General features: G+C 39.1%; 1 protein-coding gene across 1 annotated transcript in view; it reads left to right on the forward strand.

Annotated features, from left to right (window-relative positions):
- KIAA1109 (KIAA1109 ortholog) overlaps window positions 1-22875 on the forward strand; it is a 242236-nt gene that overhangs the window by 121733 nt on the left and 97628 nt on the right. The window contains exons 30-43 of the mRNA XM_029910631.1: window positions 2173-2243; window positions 3449-3622; window positions 3941-4061; window positions 6206-6352; window positions 6781-6908; window positions 7311-7513; window positions 8749-8946; window positions 9746-9954; window positions 10312-10463; window positions 11768-11918; window positions 15006-15158; window positions 15654-15894; window positions 17777-17925; window positions 20599-20818. Coding sequence (XP_029766491.1) covers window positions 2173-2243; window positions 3449-3622; window positions 3941-4061; window positions 6206-6352; window positions 6781-6908; window positions 7311-7513; window positions 8749-8946; window positions 9746-9954; window positions 10312-10463; window positions 11768-11918; window positions 15006-15158; window positions 15654-15894; window positions 17777-17925; window positions 20599-20818 — 2317 coding nt within the window. The remainder of the gene's footprint in view (window positions 1-2172; window positions 2244-3448; window positions 3623-3940; window positions 4062-6205; window positions 6353-6780; window positions 6909-7310; window positions 7514-8748; window positions 8947-9745; window positions 9955-10311; window positions 10464-11767; window positions 11919-15005; window positions 15159-15653; window positions 15895-17776; window positions 17926-20598; window positions 20819-22875) is intronic.

Raw genomic sequence — 22875 nt, forward strand, 5'->3', positions numbered from 1 at the left:
GTGCTTACAGTATACTTGATTAACTCCTCCACAAAAGCTTAACACTTCAGTTAGTTGTTGTTAACCATACTGTGTCATATAGGCTGTGAACAGCTCTACATCAAAGTAAAGTTGGGAATCAGCAGATTTAGACAACAAGGTGCTGAGATTTGGCTTTATTTCCTATTTAAGTTACTCCTGGGGGAATTCTGCACCAAAAAATTAAAAATTCTGCACAAAATAACACAATATAGTCACACTAGTTTCAATCGTTTTGGTAATTTGTTTCAAAATACCTGTCAGTAAGTATTTCTGTAACAATACAGACCAAAAAAAAAAAGATTCAGGAAATGTTTTTTGACAAATAGATTCTTTACTAGGCAAATTAATATAGAACTTTGAATAATTCATTTAAACTACAATACAGAAACATATTTCACCCACCCCTCAGAAGCAGTGCAAAAGCTTGGGGGAGGCAGGGGCAAAGGGGGAGCTGTGGGAGAGGAAAGGAGCCTGGGGGTGAACCTGGGGGGGTGTTGGGTGTGGTTGGGAGAAGTAAGGAACAGTTTCTTTTGGGCGGGGAAGGGAAGGGATTGTTATGGTGTTGGGGAGTTTTCCCCCATGCAGACCTTGGCTGACCCCGAGCCTCTCCCATTCAGTCATGCACATCTGCCCTTGTCCCCGTGTGTCCCTGAACCCGCTGTCCCCATGTAGCCCTGGAGCCCCCCTCCCATTCAGCCCCTGGCTCAATGCTGTCATTCCATTTGCTCCTGAGCCTGTGCCCTAGTCTGCTCCCCCCAGCCCTTCTGAACCCCAGTCTGTGACCCCCGCAGCAGCCCCATGTGTCCCACTCTCCCTCCTACCCTGGCTCCATGGGCAGGTTGCTGTAATTAATGCAGTTGGCTGCTAGCTGTTATTGCCAGTCAGATGGCTGTTCTGGTGCCACAGCAGCATCTGGTGGGTGAAAGGCCAAACTGTAGCATTCTTGGGCAGAATCTATTTTCTGGGGGGAAAAGAATTCTGCACCAGACATGAATTGTGGGTGTGCGCAGTGGTGCAGAATTCCCTCAGGAGTCTTAAGTATTCTGTGTGACGGTATATGTTTGAAGGAGCTACTAAAATCTAAATAAGACTTTTGAATGGTACATTAATATATGAAAACTTAGGATCCATGAGGCCCAAATGTTTGTGTTGGGGGCAGAGAATTGATTAAAAGAAAATTTAAAAAAAATAAATATACACCAGGGGTTCTCAAACTGGGGGTTGGGACCCCTGAGGGGGTCGCGAGCTGTCAGCCTCCACCCCAAACCCTGCTTTGCCTCCAACATTTATTATTATGTTAAATATATAAAGAAATGTTTTTAATTTATAAGGTGGGGTCGCACTCAGTGGCTTGCTAGGTGAAAGGGGTCACCAGTACAAAAGTTTAAGAACCATTGGACTATAGACTAGTACAGTTTAGTGAAGACTCAGAAAAGTACCTCCCAGTGCTCTGAATTAGTTTAGTAGGCTTGTTTGCATATTAGGATTCAACACAGGAAAGCAAATATCTCCCTTACAACAAAATGTTTCTGGTTTGTTTTCTTTGTGCAGCAATATTATTGGGTGCAAGTTTTCCATTGCTTTTTGATTTCAGGATAACCTAGCCTCCTTCCCCTCTTTTCAAGTAGATGCCAGTATGAAACTGAATATCAGCAATTGTACAAATGTGAAATCATGGCTCCACTGGGTTAACCCCTTTGTTTACTGAACACTATACTATATTAAATTTGCAATTTTCATATCATATGAAAAATAATTAAAATGATTTTGTAGAAATGTAAGTAATGAACACAATGAAAGCTAATTTTAGATGTGCTTTTAGAGTCAAAGAAACACTGGATATTGTTAATCTTTCATAATTACTTTTCCTAAATAGTTGTGTAAAAATTTTCAAATAATATTTATTCATTGTATTAATTTTCATGTGAGAATTTCAGGATATTATCTTTAAATGGTTATAAAAATGCAGCTTAGTGATGGAATTCATGTACAATATGTTAAAAAAAACCCCAGATATATAGTTGGAGTGCCACTCTTGGGGGGGGGGAGCAGAAAACACAATAATGGGAATCTTCTCTTGAAGTTATAGTATTCAAGGAATATATTAGTCATTTATAAACTCAAAGAAGTAATTGTTTCGTACTGTTTTAGATTGTTAAACAGGGTCTCACAGCTAATGCTTTGCTGGACAGAGGCATGCAGCTTACAGGATCAACATCCAAGTGAGTAAAAGATTGCATTATAGCAGAGATCCCCAAACTGTGGGGTGCGCTCCCCCAGGGGAGTGAAGAGGAAAATTTGGGGGGGTGCTGCTGGGGCCTGGGCCAGCCCCTTGGGGGTGGGGAGGGAGGGAGCACCATCCAGCTCCACCCCTGCTGCTGGCCCCTGGGGCCATGGCTGCCAGCCCTGCACCTGGGGCCGTGGCTGCTGGCCCCAGCCGAGACTCTGCTCCCAGCCTTGGCCCCCTTAACCCATCCACATCTCTCCCCTCCTGGAGCCGCAGCCCCACTCCTGGCCCCAGCTTGGGGGAAACGGGGGGCATGGACAGGAGTAAGGGGGAGGGCGAGGTAAAAAGTTTGGGGACCACTACATTATAATGTTGGTATGGCTTTAAATGAGAGGTGATTGAGTTTGTGTAATACTTCAACTGTTGCAGCTCTTGCTAGCCTTATTAAAATCAGGCTGGTATCAGCAGCATTTTTGTTATATATCTATTTTAGAATGACATATCATGTCTTATTTAAAGGCTTTTCTGTGTTGCTCGTCACCAAAATATATGAGCACCTCACAAACATTAAAGGATTGCCCTTGTGTAGGGAAATAATATTCCCATTTTACATATTGTGAACTACGACTTGCCAAGGTACCACAGGAAGCCTGTGGCAGAACCAAAAGTAGAATTTGGCTATTGTGACTAAAACATTAGACTGGGACTCTCAAGACCATCCTTTCTGCAACATGTTATAAAAATTCCATTAATGTTGAGAATTGCCATGACAAATATTGTTTTAACACGGACTTAACCAATGTTAACGTCAGTAATACTGGGGAAGAAGAATTTCAGCGAACTGAGAGGCCTGTTTTGCAATCTTTGAATTGGGGAATGCTTACTTGCATGCATAGTTCTAGCATACGTACATAGGTACTTTTCACATTTGAGGTTCTTATACATAGCCTATTAAATATGTAGTCTGTTGTGCTTACTTTGAAAAGTATCTGTGTCTTGAAGACACTCCTCATCCCCAGAGAATCTTCTGTTTAAATAAATAGAAGATTTGTTTAGTGTTGAATCTCCAACCCAAGGCTCTGATTCTTTTGGAGTAGCTGTCATACCAAACTATAGGATTAGAAAATATAATGTTAACTATAAATTTTATAATGCCTATTTTGAAAATCTAAATAATGAGTTTCTGTTTGACTTGTTTAGTACACCCTATACTCCTTTGGAAAAGAAAACAATGGATAATACAGATGATGAAACAATCACAGAGGAATGGACCCTGGATCATCCGGTCTCCCAGACTAGAACAACAGCAATAGTGGAAGTAAAAGGAACTGTAGATGTTGTTCTTACTCCTCTGGTAGCAGAAGCTTTAGACAGGTATTTTATTTTCATTTACTTTAAGATAGATGTTTAAAATTGCTAGATACTAGAAGATCAATTGCTAAAATAAAAACTTTTTGGATAGACTAGTTGTATATAGGCTTTGGAAAAAGAGCTGATTTTATATAATACATAGAATAGCAGCTGATGTCCTGCTCTTATTTCCCCCCCCCTCCCAAAACCGCCAATTTATGTAATTTCACGTCTAACAGGAGAGCTAGAAAAAATGTTATATTGTAGTGACTTGTGACCTGCTCTGACCCCTTGTTAGGAATTAATTTTTCTTTTGTGAACTGATTTTTTTTTCTCCTATAGGTATATAGAAGCAATGGTACATTGTGCTAGCACTCAACACCCAGCAGCAATTGTGGATGATCTACATTATAAGGTCCTCAGAGAAGCTGTACAGAACAGCAAAACAACCTTTTCAGAGAACGTAAGGGTACTACAAAACTGCAGGATGTTTTGGGGGAGCAGAAGCATGTATATTTTTATTAGATTGGGTGGGATGATACACAACAAATAACATTATAAATGTCTTTATTTCAGATTAAATTTTTATCTTATCCTATAGTTAAGGATGCATGCACATTTGTTATAACCAAATGTTCTCCTTCAAGTGATTGAGTACATACATATTCCACTCCAGGTGTCTGCATGCCCAGTGCACTTGAGTCAAAGATTTTTAGCTAGCACTGTCCATTGTAGAGGTGCATGTACCCTGCATGTGCTTGTGCTGCCATTAATGGCATAAAGGATGGAGTCACCCGACTCCTCCCTTACTTCCTCCTTAGCACCTGTGGCTATGAGTTGGAACTCCGGTGTTACCTGGAGCTCTCATGGTCTTTTATTTGTTTAATATGTAGATAGTTCATAGTGTGTGTTTGCTGTTGTGTAAATAAATAGTAAGATTTTAGTGTTTACTTTTCTTGTTTCTTGAGCAGGGAATTTCTGTTGTTTTCTGGAGGTGAACTAGAGTGCCACTTTAAAATGTAAAAAATGCCCTTCCTGTTGTTGTGACCCTTAGTGATGGTCATACACATTGATATGTTAAGGCAAAGGGCACCTAATGGACAGATGGTCATCTGCAGGTCTTTCTGGGATGCAGAAATCTCATGAGATACTTCTGAGTAGGGTGACCAGATGTCCCAATATTAGGAGCTTTGTCTTATATAGGCAATCTATTACACCCTTCCCCCATCTTAATTTTTCACGCTTGCTATCTGGTCACCCTACTCCTGAGGGAGTACCTCATGGAAAAATCCATGCATCTAATCTGGAGCTGAATGGACAAAGAACTCATCATCCCCCAGTGCTCTGGCTGGTCCTCTGGCTACCTCCTGTCCCTCAAGAGACAAAAACTTGTGAAGGCACACAGGGAGCAAAGGCTCCCTCTTCTTACCTGGGGCCATCTTCCAGCTCTCGGGAGGAGGAGACTGAGTCAAGACCCAAAAAGGGCTCCTCGGGCTCTCACAAGAACTCGAATCATAGGATTTTGGCTGATAAGGGCTCTCCTAAGTTCTCTGGTACTGAGGTTAAAAGACCTCAAGAGTGCCACTCCCCACTAATGTCAAGTCTGGTGCCAACGTCATCAGTGCTGTAGAGATTGTACGCTCCATTGCAACTCCAGTGCTGATGGCACCAGAGCCAGTGATATTGATGTCAATGCCCTAGACATCGGCATGGGTAGTACCCGTGACAGACATCTCAGCTGTGAGTACCGTCGAGCCTGCTGGATGCTGCTGTTCAGAAGAATCCAATCTTGAGCACGAGGCACATGTGCATCTACAGTGGGATCCATGGTGACAACATCTCAAGGATCCACAGTTACAGAACAGTTATTTACTCAATAGCATAGCAGAAAAATCTATATGACTGTACTATATTTGAGAAAGTGTGACATTAATTAGTATAATTTAGTACAATACATATAAGGCTGGATCTTTGGCTGCTGTAAATTTGACATAGCTCTGCTGGTGATGGGTCAATATTCTTCCAACAGATTTTTTTAGTGGAATGTATACTGGCAATACATAATTTATCACAGTTAATGTTTTAGAATACTTCCAGAAAGTTGTGCTTTGTGATTGTGGGGTAGGGTTCTGCTGAAATGAAGCCATAAAAGCACATCTATCTTTTTATGAGAGGGGAATGGCAGAAAGGCAGGCCATCTGATACCTTACAAAATTGTCCCTACCTTCCTATCAGTCTTTTGAAACTAATTGTACAATTCTCCTCCTCCACAACTAGGAATTCTTTCTATCCTTGCTGATGATTCCTTATATTTTTAATTTACCTTGTGACCTCTCCTGAGGGTTCCCTATCAAAACAACTAATCTTTTAGATCAGAGGAACTCTTTGGAGTTCATTTTGGATCTTTAATCAGTTGAAATTTATGTGCTGAGCGGCACAACCCTTTGTAGCACACTCAGACTCGGATGATCCAGAAATCATGACACCATAGGTTGGAATCAAACCTGAGTCTATTGCACTGTAATGCCTCTGAGCCAATATTTAAAAAATATTTTGATAGGTTTCAATTAGTGTAAATTACTAACTGGTACCACATTTTTTTTTAAGTTATCTTCCAAACAGGATGTTAGAGGAACAAAAACAGAGAACCCTGCTACAGGAACAACAAACCAAGGCCAGGCACAGACTAATCTTTCACTTAAGCAAGATAATGTGAAAATTAAAGGTCTTCAGGCCAATGTTACCATACCCAAGGTAATAATTTTCTGTGCATATGTGTAGTCTCACATGACAGGAGTTCACAAGCTAGCCTTAGTATGTATTCTTTTGACCTTTTGAAAAGCTTACCTCTAGCTGTGATAAATGACTGTCATATTTTGTTGAGGATTATAAATTTTTGTCGGCCTGCTCAATCAAAGTAAAATAGTTATGCAAATTAAGTATAAAATTAAAGTTTTTAACCAGTGCAATGCTATCTGACTGAACTTGTGTTCAAACTCTGTAAAAGGTTTAGATATGATTAGATTATTTCACCCTCTTGGATTTCATTTTTACTAGAAATGGTATAGATTATATCAGATGAGAAACCTTTGATATATATTTCTTTCTTTCTTTCTTTTTTTTTTTAAAGGGGCATTTTTTAAAAAAACTGTCTTTATTCTTTGTGGGAATTTTGTGTTTAGGTAAACTTGTGTTTATTGCAAGCATCGGTTGAAGAAACCTCAGGCATTGCTTCTGGCAAAACTGTAACTCATGTTTCCTTAGTAGCTTTGTGTTTTGATAGAATTGCTACACAAGTTCGTATGAACAGGTAAGAACAAAACATTTAATAATTCATAACTCTTAATATCTTGCAGATCAGGAGAATCTGAAAAAATTGCTCTGGCTGAGCCTTTTCTTGTCACTGGATTTCTAAATATAAATTAGTTTTTAAATGAGGTGGGGAAGAGCACTTTGGAATCTTTAAAGCCTTAATCCTTCAGTTACACAGGTTTAACTCTTAGTGATGTCAGGAGGGAATTGTACTTATGTCATTGAAGGGAGAATTAAATCTTTGTTAGTTTTCCTAATCAACTTTTATTAGTTTTTGTGAACAAAGAATTCTTAGTTCTGATGTGCCTACTTTATTTTAAATTGGCGTAAAACTAAAAGAAACCCGGTAAATAATTGTCTTTGAGATTTTTATATTTATTTTTCCCTTTTCACTTAAAAGGGGTGTGATTGAAGAGACTTCAAACAATGCAGATACTGGGAGGAATTCAGTAACATTTGATCGGTACATCCATGCCAGTAAAATGCAGCCTCAGTCTTCTGGCTCACTGAGATCAAATGCTGGAGCAGAAAAAGGAAAAGAAATTGCTGCCAAACTGAACATTCATCGTGTTCATGGACAGCTTAGAGGCCTTGATGCAACAGGTTGGCTTATTCATAAGTGTGGAAACAATTTTTTTTTTTTTTTTTGGAGGCATCAACTGTGATTGTCTATTTAAGGTTGAGTCAGATTTCAGTTTTTCTACTCCTAGCTTTTGACTGAAATTACCAATTTGAGCTGCTTTCCAAATAATGGCAGCTGGTCCTATCTTTTGTTTAAAATGCAATACCCATTAGTGAGTATATTTTTTCCATTGTCATTTTCAATGGAGAGGGGAGGCAAAGTTTCACAAATGCCTCTCTTACTGTTATTTGATTAACTTCAAGCATCCCTTTGGTGACAGAGTTTCGCCAGCATACATCAGTTCTGTCACATGATGCTTAGGATAACTTCTCTAATTATTTTTTTTTGTACAAGTCACGGGGTCTGACTCAGACTTCAAAGAAAGTAATATAACAAATTTAAAATAGTCTATGTTGGGTTTGTTTTCTTAGCGATCAATGGAACTGATTATACACATTACACACTTACAACATGGGCGGAGGCATACATTCTAGCCACTGAATAAACCTTGAATTTGTACTGAAGATATATTTTGAAAATACCCTCAAAATATAGTGGACTCAAGCAAGTGCCTTTAAAAAAACAAAACACTTTTTTTATATGCCATAAAGTTTCCCTTTTATCTAAGAGAACCACATCAATATCACTGTATTTCATTTATCATTTGATATCATGAAGGTATTCATTTGGAATGTGCTGTAACAAGATTTTTCCTTAGGGCTAAAGTATCTCAGAGGCTGTAACCAGTCACAGGTCAATTTTTGAAAAGCAGCCACAAACTTTTCTTTATATAGCATCGTATTTTTGCTAACAGTACCTTAACATCATTAAGATTGGAAATATATTTGGGCTTAAATTTAATTTTGCGATCCTTGTTGCGTTGCTTTCTTTTCCATGCTCTTTCAGATTGTATGTAGGTGATGGAAGATGTGGTGAAAGAGAAACACTATTTTAAATTGTTTTGAGCAATGCTTAATGAGTAGTTTTTTTTTTTTTTGCAGCAGTTCCAAATGTTAAGATCACTTCTTTCAATCTTTCCTTTTTGTGCATAGTCATTTTTTAAAAATGATTGATTTGTACCACCCTCCCCCCCCCCAATCCAAACAAACCCTCTTTAATTTAGGAAAAATGCGCTGTCGCTATAAAAATGCGCTATATCCATATAAATTCTTTGTCATCATCTGTATAAAAAGAAGTAAATTACTTGTTTTTACAGACATTGGGACTTGTGCAATAACAGCGATTCCTTTTGAGAAGTCAAAAGTTCTTTTTACTTTGGAAGAGTTGGATGAGTTTACTTTTGTAGATGAAACTGATCAGCAAGCTGTTCCAGATGTAACTCGAATAGGTCCCAGCCAAGAGAGGTGGGGCTGGATAATGTTTGAATGTGGAATTGAAAATTTAACAATAAAAGGTACAGCTACAATATTGCAATACTACATAATCAATATTATTTACTATTATTGTAATTAATTAATGAAATGCTCTGTTAGGTGTTCCAAGTTTCTAATCTTCATTTTTAATTTAATTTAAAAAGTTACTGAATGTAGGTGGTATTAAATAGTTTATATTTTATGTGAATATACATACTTTACACAATGGATTCTCTAATAGGTAAGCTTGTATAGTTACCTATATAATTAGCTCAGAATGACATATACTAGTGCAGAGTAACTTTTTAAAGGTTAAAATGATAGCTTTATTTCAGCCTTAATGATATTTAGGGAGTTTTGTCTATAACATTGAGTTTGTAAAGATAGAAATTGGTAATATAAGTAGTCCTTTGGGCCATGATCCTACAATCAGACCCACAGTAGGGGTCTGCTTGCAGGATTGGAGCCTTGTTTTCCAGAGGGAAGCTCACTCTTATAAAAGAAATAGTCTAAATGTGTTCTGCATCTGAATTGTTCTCTTCAGTAGATTGTGTGTTTAATGTTTCAGTTAGATAGAGGGCATACAAAATTGCTTTGAGGAGATAAAAACTTTTCCAAAAATAGGTATTAAATTTACTTGTATCTAAATATATGTGCACAAGGATTAACCAAAATATGCAGCAAAGTATTTGTGAAAGTAAGAGGAGTTACAAATGTTTTGCATGGGACTTGGGAGTGGAAAATTGACAAAATTCACTATTTTTAAAAGTTTGTGAAAATAGAATAAATGGAACAAACCAAGAGTTTTGTAAACAAATTACTCTAATTTTGTATTTAAAGGTGGAAGACAATCTGGAGCTGTTTTATATAGTACTTTTGGAGTCATGGGTAAATCTAATGCCACAGAGAGGGGTGGATTGCTTGCATCCAACAATTCTTCAGATTCTCCAACTGGTAGTGGTTATAATACTGATGTGTCTGATGATAATCTTCCTTGTGATAGAAGTCCCTCTTCGGACATAAATGGAAATTCAGTTTCCGATGAACAGGTGGGTGCATGCCCTTTTAAATTATTCAGATTGGTACTTGTCTCAGGGTTGACTTCTTTTTTAGCAATTGCTAATGATAGTGCAGAATTATTTTTAGTAGCAGTTTAACAACTTCTGTACTTACTTTGAATTCAAAGTATCTGCTTACATAGTTAAAATTGCAGTTTTCTGAAGGATGCATCAAAATATGATCTTGGGAGATAGTGTGAGGCATGTGTGTTTTTTATTCCTTTTCTCTAGTTAAATGTCATATGCAATTTTATTTTTTGACAGACAGTACATAATATGCTTTTCTGTTAAGCACCTGTTGCCCTCTGAAAACAATTTACCTCTTATCCTTTACCTCTTTTTGTGTAGGATGAAGGAGTTGAATCTGATGATCTGAAAAAAGATCTTCCTCTAATGCCTCCCCCACCTGACTCCTGCAGCATGAAGCTGACAATCAAAGAAATTTGGTTTAGTTTTGCAGCTCCCACTAATGTGCGCTCTCCTGCCCATAAATTTTCAAGGTATACTTCCTTAGACTTAAAAGAAATAAAAGGAGCGGCTCTGTATATTATTAAATCTGGTATATTCTGTGTGCAGCCTCCTTAGTAATTGCTGCTGCTTCTATTATTGGATAATGACAAAACTTTGGGATGTAGATAGATCAGACCAAATCAGTGTCACCGTACTATGCAACTGCCTGTATAACTGTCATCATTATATAGAGATATATCTAGTTATCTTTTTTAAAAGGGATTAAAAATGACTAAATAGTGAACATGACATAGGAAAAGTGTAGGAAAGAGTAATATTTTCAGAAGTGCTTAAAATTCCATTTTCTAAAGGGATTTAGGCAATTAAGAGCCTAAGGCTTGACTACTTGAGGAAGCTAGTGTGGGATAAGCAAGGGTGTGAAGTTAAAGCACATGAACTACTCTGCATTAACACCGCCATGAGCACACTCTTAGTACACACTAAGAGTGTCTTTATGCACTGTAGCTTAATATACTTCCAAAGTGTGTTACGTTAAAGCAAACGAAGACACACTTAAATGTGTAATAAGTGTGTCCACAAGGGGAGCTAGTGTGTGGAGTGGATGGCGTGCACTAGCTACTGTGAGCTTTTTGCCTTTGTAGAGACAAGCCTTTGGTGTCATTGAAAGTGAGACTTGAGTTCCTAAGTCACTTTTGAAAATATTCAGGAAAATATTATATTTGCACTGGTAATCACTGAAAAAGCTGGAAATACCAAAGTTGAAGTTGCACATAGTCTCGGGTATAAAATGGTTTTTGACCAGTATAAGGGTAAATACTAATTTTATCCCATCTTGACCTTTTATTGTAATGTGTACTTTTTTTTTTTTTATTTATTCTGAGGCAGTGAAATTGTTTGAGGGAAGTGATGGTATTGTTTGAGAGAGAGGAGGGAGTTGTTACATTTTCTTTCCCCTTTCCATCTGTCAAAACTACTTGTACACCCTTGCATGACTCCCATTCCTGTGACCTGTTTTTCACTTTGAAAACCCAGTTACCCTATGCCAGGAAGGAGAGAGAAGAGTAAGAGAGCCTGTAGCAGGAGTGAGAGAAGGGTATTAGTGAGTGTGCTTCTGGCATTTAGAGCCAAATATTTAAGTTTGCACCAGTTTTAAATATGAATAATATTGTTCTGTATAGCTTAACATTTTCAAGCCTATAAAGATTGTTTTGTTTCATTTTGTAACTATCTAGTTATGTAATATCCAACTCAAACTAATGCATATGGAAACATTACTGATAATTATTGCTGAACTTGAATTCTGTCTTTTAATATTTAATTTTTCTTCAAATAGGCAACTGAACCTACTGAGCACTGCAACTCCTGCTGTTGGTGCGTGGCTTGTTCCCATTGATCAACTGAAGTCTTCATTAAACAGATTAGAAACTGAAGGAACTCTAAGGATTTGTGCTGTCATGGGCTGCATAATGACAGAGGCATTAGAGGTTGGTGACTCACTGAAAAATAAGGTCAACAGACTTAAAATAAGCACAAGCAACACACCTTCCTTTGGTGTCTGTCTTCTTTAGTGATTTACTTGTAACTGAAATCCAGTGCTTGTTGAACTGGCCACAGATTTCACCCCTTGTGATTTGGATGCAGAACCTAAACTTCCATGGGAAAAGTTTCTAGCTGTTATGTCTGAGAAGAAAACCTTGGTGATTGTGAACAAAATGGGCCTGATTCTCCTCTCACATTGGTGTTAATAAATAGTGTCTCCAGTTGAAGTCAGTGGAGTTACACCATTGTAAAGTAATGGGAAATGAGGAGAATTAGGCCCCATACTAATTGATTTGGTGTCTGCAACAGTGCCTTTGTGAATGTGTGAACTATCCAGTGAATCTTCGTGGGCTACAAACTGAAACCTAATGAAAACAATGAATTCTTGCACATGATTTATGTTGTGTCCAGGCAGTGTATTGATCTGTATTTGTTGAATATAGCCAAAGATTTTTTGGATTGGGGGTGTGGGATGGAGAGGAGTGAACTACTTGCTGGAGCACGGAACTAAACATTTAAAATTGCTCTCACTGCCTTTTCCTTGCTCCCTCCTACCCATCACCCTCCATATTTTTTTAAAAGGTATTTTCTTGGGTGCCAAAAGCCCCATATGACCTTACCCAGCTGTCAAAATCTTCATTTTTTTACTGGACAACTTCTGTAAAGTTTAATTATTAGCATACAAAATTCTATGGCAAAGTAAATATTGAAAATATTGGCTTATACAGCTGAAAAACATTCAAAATTTGAGATTTGACTTGAGTTCAACACCCAAATGAACATCATAAGACATACTGTACCAACGGTATTAATTTAATATTTAATTCAGTAAAAAATATTTTCAATTTACTTGATTATGCAGAAATGTCATTTTCCTGACAAATTCAGCATAATTTAGCTGCAGAAATTGGGGGACTTGATGCAGAATTTAGGTTAACTGTGTTGTAGAGTACACATGACCCTGATTTTATGCCATAAACTTTCTTTTCTTCTGTTTCACTAAATCAGTCTCATTGGTGGGAAGGTTTTTCAGGGCTTCCTTGTCTGCTATTGCAAGACCTGGCAGGTTAATGCTTGTTACAGTTGCCTATCCCTTTACCTTAAGTGTCATCACATCCTTAAAACTTGAATAAAAAATCTTATACTGCAGGAAACAATGTATAGTATTAGGGTGACTTCTTCTAGAATTAAACGGTTAGAAAATAATTAATTTGTTCAGTTCTTAGGAGGAATTATTAATTTCTGTAATCCATATCAGAAGTTCTAAAATGCAATGTGGTCTCTTATTGTATTTTTTTTCACAGTATAGTATAGCAGATAGCCTGCTCTGTCAATGGAGATGGACATAGAAATATTTCTAGGTAGATTTTCTTTAAATCTTCTGCAACAGTGTGGTATCATTAGAGTTTGACATCACACTGTAAAACAGACTGTAAAAGCATGTAGCTCATGGTGTCACATTCTGGGATGCAATCCAGACCAATAAGGTTGTATCACTGCCTGCCTGTAATCCTGAGTGCCTTAAATGCTCTGCTGCTGTGGCCAACAGCCTGGACACTGACAGTCCACAGACAAGCGTGCACTGAATGTCTGTGTGCTAAGCAGCTCTGACTAAGCAACTGTTTCCAGCAGCGTGCTTGTTACACCCCAGCCACACTCTGATATACACCAGCTTTGAGTACACGTGGGAAGATGACCGCAACACCCCCCCGACCCAAATTTTCCCCAAACTGTGTGCTCTGCAAGGTTCACCCCTTAACCATTCAGAGGAATAATACAGTTTGTTTGCTCCTCTAAAGAGACAAAATGCTCATCTTATCACTTTAACTGGAGTTAGCAATTTCTTTGATTCAAATACTGCACTGGGTTGGTTTAGACTGAAAATAACACAAGTTTATTAACAAAAGGAGATGGGATTTTAAGTGAATTCAAGTATAAATGATAGTGTTTAGAAATAAAAAGGAAAGACGCTTTCTAATGGCTAAAACTTAACACAACAAGCTACAGCCTTTGTTCCAGGTAGTTTCCTTACCAGTCTACCTTCCAGCAAGATGGCTGACCACCCTTCTGGTCAGGATTTCCCACAAAGTCCAAAGCGCTCAGTTCCTTAATCATCTTAGGTGAATGGTAACTTAGGGTTCTTTGCCCCTCTCTTTTGTAATCCAGTGAACCTTTGAAATGGATTATTCTGAAGATTACCTCTCAAAGTAAAGTTCATTCAAGCTGTGAGGAAGGATTCATGGAGTCTTCTGGTGGAAATTCCATGTTGGTTTCTTCACCATCTGGTGTTTGCTAAGATGCAAATGAATGGATCTGTTCCTCAATTCTCCTCCCCATACTGTATTCCTGAGTGGTTATCTCCTCCCCTTGTTAGCTGGATGGTTTTTAAGTAAATACATTCTCATTATCTCTTAATGTATCTTGGAGGAACCATCAAAGTGGCAGAACCACATACCTTCGTCTGAAGTTATCCCAACCTAGCCCTGCCTAGCAGACACACTTTAAGAACGTAATTTCCAATTGGTTTGTAATTTTGAATTTGTTCTCCGTACATATACCAGACAATAATATTAGTGATTGATATTTTATATGACACTTTTAAAATACAGGTTTTGGCATTAGTGTGTTGCAGTACTCTCAACTGGTCAGACCAGCTGAAACTCACTACCAGATACCAGAGAATCAAGATGGGTGAGATAATGTCTTTTATTGGACCAACTTTTGTTGGTGAAAGAGACAAGCTTTCAAGCTACACAGAGCTCTTTAACAGGTCTTTGTAGCTAGAAAGCTTGTCTTTTTCACCAACAAAAGTTGGTCCAATAAAAGATATTACCTCATCCATCTTATGTTTCTAATATTCCTGGCACCAATATGGCTACAACAACATTGCAAACAACAGTACCAGATACAAGTGAGCTCCTTGCTCTCTTACATTAGATGCTGTTAGCTCACACAGAGGTTTATAATATGCATGCATTTTTATATGTATTTACTATAGGGAAAATATATACATGTATAAATATTTATTTCAGAATAAAAGTATGCACTTCCCTTTGAGAAGCAAATACAACAGACTGACTAAAGTGGCTCGTTTCCTACAAGAAAATCCTTCCTGTTTGCTGTGTAATATACTGCATCACTACCTTCATCAGGCAAATTATTCCATCATTGAGGATGCTACCATGGTGAGTTATCCTTTAAAGAAGTAAATAATAGTGTGTACATAATAGTTTTACAATATTGAGGTTATTACAGTTTAGCATGTAAACCTAGTACAGACTGCAGGTGTCTTAATGTAGATAACTGTATAAAAACATTAAAGTGCTTATTAGTTACTATTATATAGGGCTTGAATTTTTTTAGACCACCATTTCTACATTATAGATTAATTGTTTATAGTCTGTTATTTAGCTATTTTATTTATAAATTTTGGGAGACACCATAAATTTAAGATGTGGATTTAACCTCCCTCCCCCCAATAACTTATTGGCCTTTCTATGTCATGTTTCAGTTTTCTTTAAACATTTCCATTTTCCATTTTTGGACATGGAAGCTGCAGAAATATAAACTCTTGAGAAGCTTTTATTCAAGGTCATGTTCTGCATGATCAGAAAATGCTTTGTAACACTGATCTTTTTCAATTTATGTTAAGATGTTATTGTGTGTGTCTGTATTTTTAGAGTGATGGTCTTCCTGCATTAGTGACTTTAAAGAAAGGTCTAGTTGCACTTGCTAGGCAGTGGATGAAATTCATTGTTGTGACACCAGCTTTCAAAGGAGTTAGCTTACACAGACCAGCTCAACCGTTGAAACCACAGACAACTGCACACCATGAGCATGAGGATGGAGTTGGATTAGACAATGGAGGTGGCCTTCAGAGTGACACAAGTGCTGATGGAGCAGAGTTTGAGTTTGATGCAGGTATATTTGTGTTGCAGTTATGCTCTATACAAATGATGTGGGAACAAATAATACTTTTTTAGACAACTTTTGTGGTAAAATAGCATAATAACTATGTTTATCTTTTAAGGCTATGTCTGCACTACCTAACAGTGGCACAGCTGTACCGCTGCAGTTGCACTGCAGTAAGGTCTCCCATGTAGCCACTCTAAGCCAGCGGGAGAGAGTTCTCCTACCAGCATAATTAAACCACTCCCAACAAGCAGCAGTAGCTATGTCGGCGGGAGAGCGTCTCCTGCCGACGTAGCGCTGTCCACACCAGCACTTTTGTTGGTGAAACTTGTTGGTCAGGGGTGTGTTTTTTCACACCCCTGACTGACAAAAGTTTTACACAAAAGTGCTAGTGCAGATAAAGCCTAATGCTATGGCATCTGATGCTAAAACTCTCTAAATCTGTGGTACTAGCTCAGTCCTCACTTCACCTCAGTGAACTTTGTTTAAACTAGAACTGAGGTTGACACCTGTCTTGAAAAATTGACATCTGATTTTCTTCCTTGCTCACCCTTATTTGATAACATAAAATACTTCAGCTTAATTAGTTGCCTTGTGTGCATTTAACTTATATTATGTGCTGTCTCTGACATTGTAGACTTATGTCATGAATTTGAATGGTTGTAGCTGTATGTCTGTCTTTAATAGGTATTTTCCGTCTGTAACGGTTGTGGGTCTCACCCCTGCGTGCCTCCTGCTGGTTTCCTCAGGGAATTAGCTCTTTCCAGCACAGAGCGCCCTCTGCAGGCTGGTGTCCTGCTGCCGCTGGCCCCTGTGTCCCACCCGGACCCCGGTGCCCTTTGTCTTTGGGGTGCTGCCCCCTGGCAATACCCCCACAGTCTCAGGGTCTCCCCACCCAGGGGAATCCCCAACTCCCTATCCCCACCTTGCCTCAGCCTATGGGCTACTGCCAGTCACCATCTAGCCCCCTTTCACTGGGGCCGACTGCAGTCTGTATAAGCCAGTCATCATAGGCAAGGGAGGTTTTGACCTACTGCCTTTCTCTGCAACCCAGTACCTCCAGGGGCCTTGTACAAGGCCCTGCTGCCTGAGGAGTTGCCGGCCCGGAGCTCCCCAGCTCCTCTAGCCTTTCCCCAGCCCTGCTTCGCTCCAGTACCCTTTAGCACTCAGGCAGCTAGGTCCAGCTCCCTCCTCAGCTAGAGGCAGGGCTGGCTCCAGGGGTTTGGCCGCCCCAAGCAGCCAAACAAAAAAACAAAACAAAACAAAAAAGCCGCGATCGCGATCTGCGGCGGCAATTCGGCGGGAGGTCCTTCGCTCCGAGCAGGAGTGAGGGACCGTCCACCGAATTGCCACGGAACAGCTGGACTTGCTGCCCCAAGCACCTGCGTGGTAAGCGGGTGCCTGGAGCCGGCCCTGGCTAGAGGGAGACTGCTTGCTCCTGGCCCACTGCCCTCTTATAAGGGCCAGCTGGGCCCTTATTAAGCCAGCTACATCTGTGGCTGCTTTCCCAATCAGCCCAGCTTTCAGAGCTGCAGCCCTCTCCAGGGCTGCCTTTACCACTGCAGCCCTCCCCAGGGCTGCTTGTACCCTTCCAGGGCCGGAGCAGGGTGACCACCCCGCTACATCGTGACATAAAATTTTAAAAGCTGTCTTAGTGTAGTTTCAAAACATGCTTGACAACTGCATTATAATCTTGTATAAATGCCAGCTGGCACATGTTTGGGGTTTTGTTTTTTGTTAGATTTTGCTTAGATCAGTCTCTGCCGTCTGTGTGCCAAAATGCAAAAGCATGGATGTGTACACGATGGTTTGGGAATAAGCGTACATAATAATAGATACTCTTGGACTTGTTTAACATGTAGTTAATTTGTACAATTGTTACATGGTTCAGCTACAGTCAGTGAACACACAATGCTCCTAGAAGGAACAGCTAACCGTCCTCCACCTGCTGGAGTTTCTTCTGGGCCTGTAACTGGGGCTGAGATCATGAGGAAATTATCCAAGACCCATACTCACAGTGATTCTGCTCTGAAAATAAAGGTAAGTTTATACTGTAACTTGGAAGATATGGGGGGAGAGAAGTGTTTTGTTTGCAATCTATTTTAAGTTTGATTTTGTGTCCCCAAAATAATTTTCACCTGGATTAAACACTAACCAATATAATGCATACTATGCAATTGAGACATGTTCATTATACTGTAGAAAAGAGTTACATTATTTAATCACTGTAGTTTTCTTCTCTCCTCCCCTCCTCTCCCCCCTCCCCCAGCAGTGAACTCTAGGTCCCCACTTTCAAAAACAGACCATTAAATTGTGGATTCCAAAATGTATGGGTGCACATGAGTAATATTTAGGATAAAATATGTGGTTGTGTGCACAAATTGGAAATTTTTGGCTAAAACGTGCAATTTAGGAATATGATATATAAAGTCTGCTGTCACTGATGGTATTATACTACAGAACCCTATCACATTTTCTGCAAATAAATAATCTGGATATTCTTAGAAAGAGTTCCTCCTTGATTTTGGTTCCAGTGATGGTATTAGCTAAAAGCGACTCTTGTTCTGAGGATAATAGTAAAAAGTTTGTTCTCATGGTACTCTGATTGTAGCCTCAGTGCTAGTATTGTCTTCTAACTTTAACAGTAGTAAGAGTTCTCCACGTGATTATTGCGACAAATCACCCTTAAACTAATGGGATATAGTTTTGTAGATGGACTCTGATTGTGGATATCCCTATTCCGTAAATGATTTCACCTTACCTCCCACAAACTGATGGTTTATGAATATATCAGTTTGTGGTTTATATATATATATATATATATATATATATATATATATATATATATATAAACAAACAAACAAACAAAATTAAGTTTTAAAGAACGTGGAGAATTCAAACTCCCCACCCACAAATGTTCTAATTTAACCCCCATTGTCACAGAAGCTCTGGCAGTGAAGGAGGAGAGCTCTGTGTTACTACTGTGAACAGGTTAAGCCATATGCACAGTGGCATAGTAATGGTAGCATAGAGAGTGTTCTTCATGGTGGTTCTTTGAGTAGTGTCTCTAAGGGTGTTCCACCTCAGGTGCACATGAACCTTCAATTGGAGATTTTTGGAAACAGTGCTCCCTGGTGCTGGAGTTCGCTCCCTCCCCTTCTCGTCTTTCAGTCAGCCAGCATTGCAATCACCAGTTCTCTCCTCCTCCCTGCCCCCCAGTCTTTTTTTTGTTTGTTTTTTTTTGTTTTGAGGACCCCATAAGCGTTGCGCTGGGAGGAAGGGCTCATTCTCTCATTGTCCACCAGCTAAACCTAGTTTCTGACACACAGCGTTTGGTTCACAGTCCTTGAATTATATCAGCAGGCCTTTTTGTTTGCACTAGTTTAGTCTTTCTCGTTTTTGTACCTTTTCTTGTCAGCATTTGTTATAAGTTATTGTGACATTTTTATGAATTTTCACTTAATTTTTACAGTTGAGCTCACAATTAGGGTAAATTTGTAGGCCCCATTATTACAACACCGCTATTTGTCCTCCTTCCTTTCTGCTTCGGAGTTTCATCTTACGGAACTTCAGAGTAAAGAAGGAACTGAGGGAGGTTCATCTGCGCAGCTCTGTATCTCCTTGGTAAGGAGTACGAGGATATCTGGAGCATATACATGGACTGAATCGGCACAGCTATTGAAAATCTCTGATCACAGATGCATGGGGCACATACACACCTGAAATGGAGCACTCATAGTGAAACACATCTCGAATAACTCTAGTATTGCACAAGCTGACTAACATCTCCTGCTGTGATTTGAGTTACTTTGAACATAGCATTGATATGGAACTTTTTATCTTAAAAGTAATGTACAAACCTGAATTAAAAGTTACCTTTCTGATGTACGGTAAAGCTATGATATGTTATATAATTAACTTTCTGGTCTCAACTGATACAAGATCTCATGCATTAGGTCCAGTTATGGACAAGAGGAATGTGATTTTAGGCATCGTTACCTAATGATTCCATGTTTGATAAAGTGTCATTCAGTAATAGTAAAGCGTGCCTGCTTTGGGAAACTATTCTACAAATGGTTTTTAGAAAAGTAATTCTAAGGGAAAAAGTCTTAATTTTACTTTTACTGTTTGGGTAAAGTTCTGGAGATTCTTTAAACCACCTGTTTATGCTTCAGCACCTTAGACAGCATGAAGCTTTTTTTAATGATGCTTTTGCAACAAAAATGATGCTTCTAGGCCTGCATTGTTCCAGATTGACTATTAGAAACAAATATAATTGCAGTTTAGATGGGTATTCAGCAGTTTTTGCTGTGCCTTCCACAAACTTCCTTTAGTTAAATTCAACACTGGTTACCTACCCATGATTCCAGGTGCTAAAAGTTTACATACTTTGCTTTTTAATTAAGGTGTCTTACACACACAATCATAGCACTTTTTTCATCTTTGGAGTGCAGTATAACTAATAATTCTACACAACACGCTTGTGAGGTGGGGCAAGTGCAAATTGTGGAAAGAGGGAAAGAGGATGTAACTTGTCTAAGACTGTCAAAAGAGTTAGTATCAGAGCCAGATTATGATCCTTGAGTTTCTGGATGCTGGTCTTGTGTTCAGGCTTAATAAAGTGTTCATAGCACTTAATAATTACTTATTTTGATTTTGTTATATGTATATAGATTACTTAGCATTTAGTGTTTTGTGTTTTGTGTGTGAAAGGGTATACATCCTTACCAATCCTTGAGCTATACTAGTGGGGACACAGCCACGGATTCACCAGTGCATGTTGGCCGTTCTGGAATGCCAGTCAAGGAAAGTCCGAGAAAGGAGAGCCTACTCAGCTACCTTACTGGAAGTTTTCCTAGTTTGCATAATCTTCTTGAAGGGACTCCTCAAAGAAGTACTACAGCAGTTAAAAGTAGTTCTTTAACAAGAACAGGTACTGTACATGTTATGTCTTTGGATTTTTTCAGCTTAATTTATGAATCATCAAAAAAGAAGCAATGCTTTCCCAAAGGTGTTAGGATATTTTTCCTTCTGACTTTCTAAAGAAGCAGTAAGGTTATTAAAGCAGTGCCTAGTGGTGACTGCTATATTTTAGCTCCCCCCCCATATCTTTACATTCTTATAACGTTATGAAAAAATAGAATTTTGAACTGAAATTTTTCATGTCTGGTCTCTTTCCAAGAATGGTATTCTCTCTCTCTCTCTCTCTCTCTCTGTCTCTGTGTGTGTGTGTGTGTGTGTGTGTGTGTGTGTACACATACAATCATTCAAACAACAGAACTGAGAAACTTTGTATATGACTCCTCTTGAGAAGTGTGTCCAATATGAAGGTCCCTAATCAGGGACTAGACTAATAGATTATAAAGACAGAAGGGACCACTGTGATCATCAAGTCTGACCTCTTGCATAACATGGACCATAGGCCTTCCCTGATATGCCTCAGTTCAAACAGGTGGTAAATCTTTTAGGAAAAAAATCTAATCTTAATTTAAAAATTGCTTGTGATAGAGAATCCACCACAACCCTTGGTAAATTGTTCCAATGGTTAATTATCCTCACTGTTAAAATTTGTGCTTTATTTCCTGTCTGAATTTGTCTAGCTTCAACTTCCATCCATTGTATCTTGGACTAGCACTAGGGCTGCTGCTCACCTTCTTGCCTTCTGTTCCTCCCCGTCAGTCAGCTGCTCTGTTTCTTTTTTGCTCACTTGGGTCTTGTCTACGCTACCACTTAAGCAACGTAACTTATATTGACTTAAGGGTGTGAAAAAGTCACCCCCTGAGCGACGTAAATTACATGGACTTAAAGTGGTGTCTACAGCATGCTATGTCAGTGGGAGAGCCTCTCATTGATGTGGAGTAATGATGCTGATGGGTTCTCCCATCGGCCTAGTGCATCTTCACCAGACACGCTACAGCGGGCTCAGCTGCATTGATGCAGCTGTGCTGATGGACTGCAGTTGTGTAGACTAGCCCTTGTTCTCTCCTCCTTTGTCTCTGCTGCCTCTACATAGTGTCTCTGTCACCAGGAATGGCTGATCTGAAGGGGAGCTGAACACATATGTTGTTTAGCAACTCAGTGATTTTGAAGAAATCTGCCTACATGAGCACCTCACAAAGTGAAGATCTTAGTTTTAAATGCTAACACTTTCCTTTAGCTCTGCTTTAAAAAAAAATGCCCAAAGCCAAAAAGCAAAATAAATATGTAAAAATGCATCATAAAAGTTGTTAATTTTAAAGTAAGAGTCTGGAAGTACATAACATTAATTCTCACTGCACATCCTGTAATTTGAAAATTAGTATCAAAACGTATACTATAAATCTGTGCTTTCAGTGGAAAAGCAGAAATAAAAAAATTAAAACAATACTGTACTGAGCAGGGCTTTGGAGCAGAGCCCGGAGCTGGAGCACGGAGCAGCTCTAGAGCAGTGCAGCTGCAGGTTTTTGCCTGGAACTGGAGCGGAGCCGGAGCACAGCTCCAAAGCCCTGGTACTGAGAAGGTTAACTTTGTATTTCCTGACTCTCTGCTTGTTACCATTCCTGTTGTTTTTATGGTAGCAGTTGGAGGCTCTGAACAGGACTGAGGCCTTCGTGTACTAGGTGCTTTACAGTAGTAAGATCTTGTAAGGTCTTCATGTTGCTTGTCTTTGATCACCCCTGCTCTGAAGTATGGAAGGTTGGGGGAGAAGATGACAACCAAATAATTACAATTTTTTTAAAAAAGCTTTCATTTTATATATTCTTACTACTGTGTGTGTGTACACAGCATTTTGGAATGAGCCTTCAAGCCCATTTTGACATATTGGGGTTAGTGGGGCTTGTGCTAGTGCTCTAACAATAGCTGTATGGAAAGCACTTTGAAGTTGCAGCTCAGGCTGGAGCTCAGGCTCTGAAGCCTTGGGTTGGGGTGGACTTCCCCAGCACCAGTAGTTTGCAAGAGTGCTGTCTGACTATTTTTTTTATACCTTTCTGAAATATCCCTTGAGGAATT

Source organism: Terrapene carolina, unplaced genomic scaffold, assembly GCF_002925995.2.
Source record: "Terrapene carolina triunguis isolate 2854851 unplaced genomic scaffold, T_m_triunguis-2.0 Scaffold66, whole genome shotgun sequence".
Lineage (NCBI taxonomy): Eukaryota > Metazoa > Chordata > Testudines > Emydidae > Terrapene > Terrapene triunguis.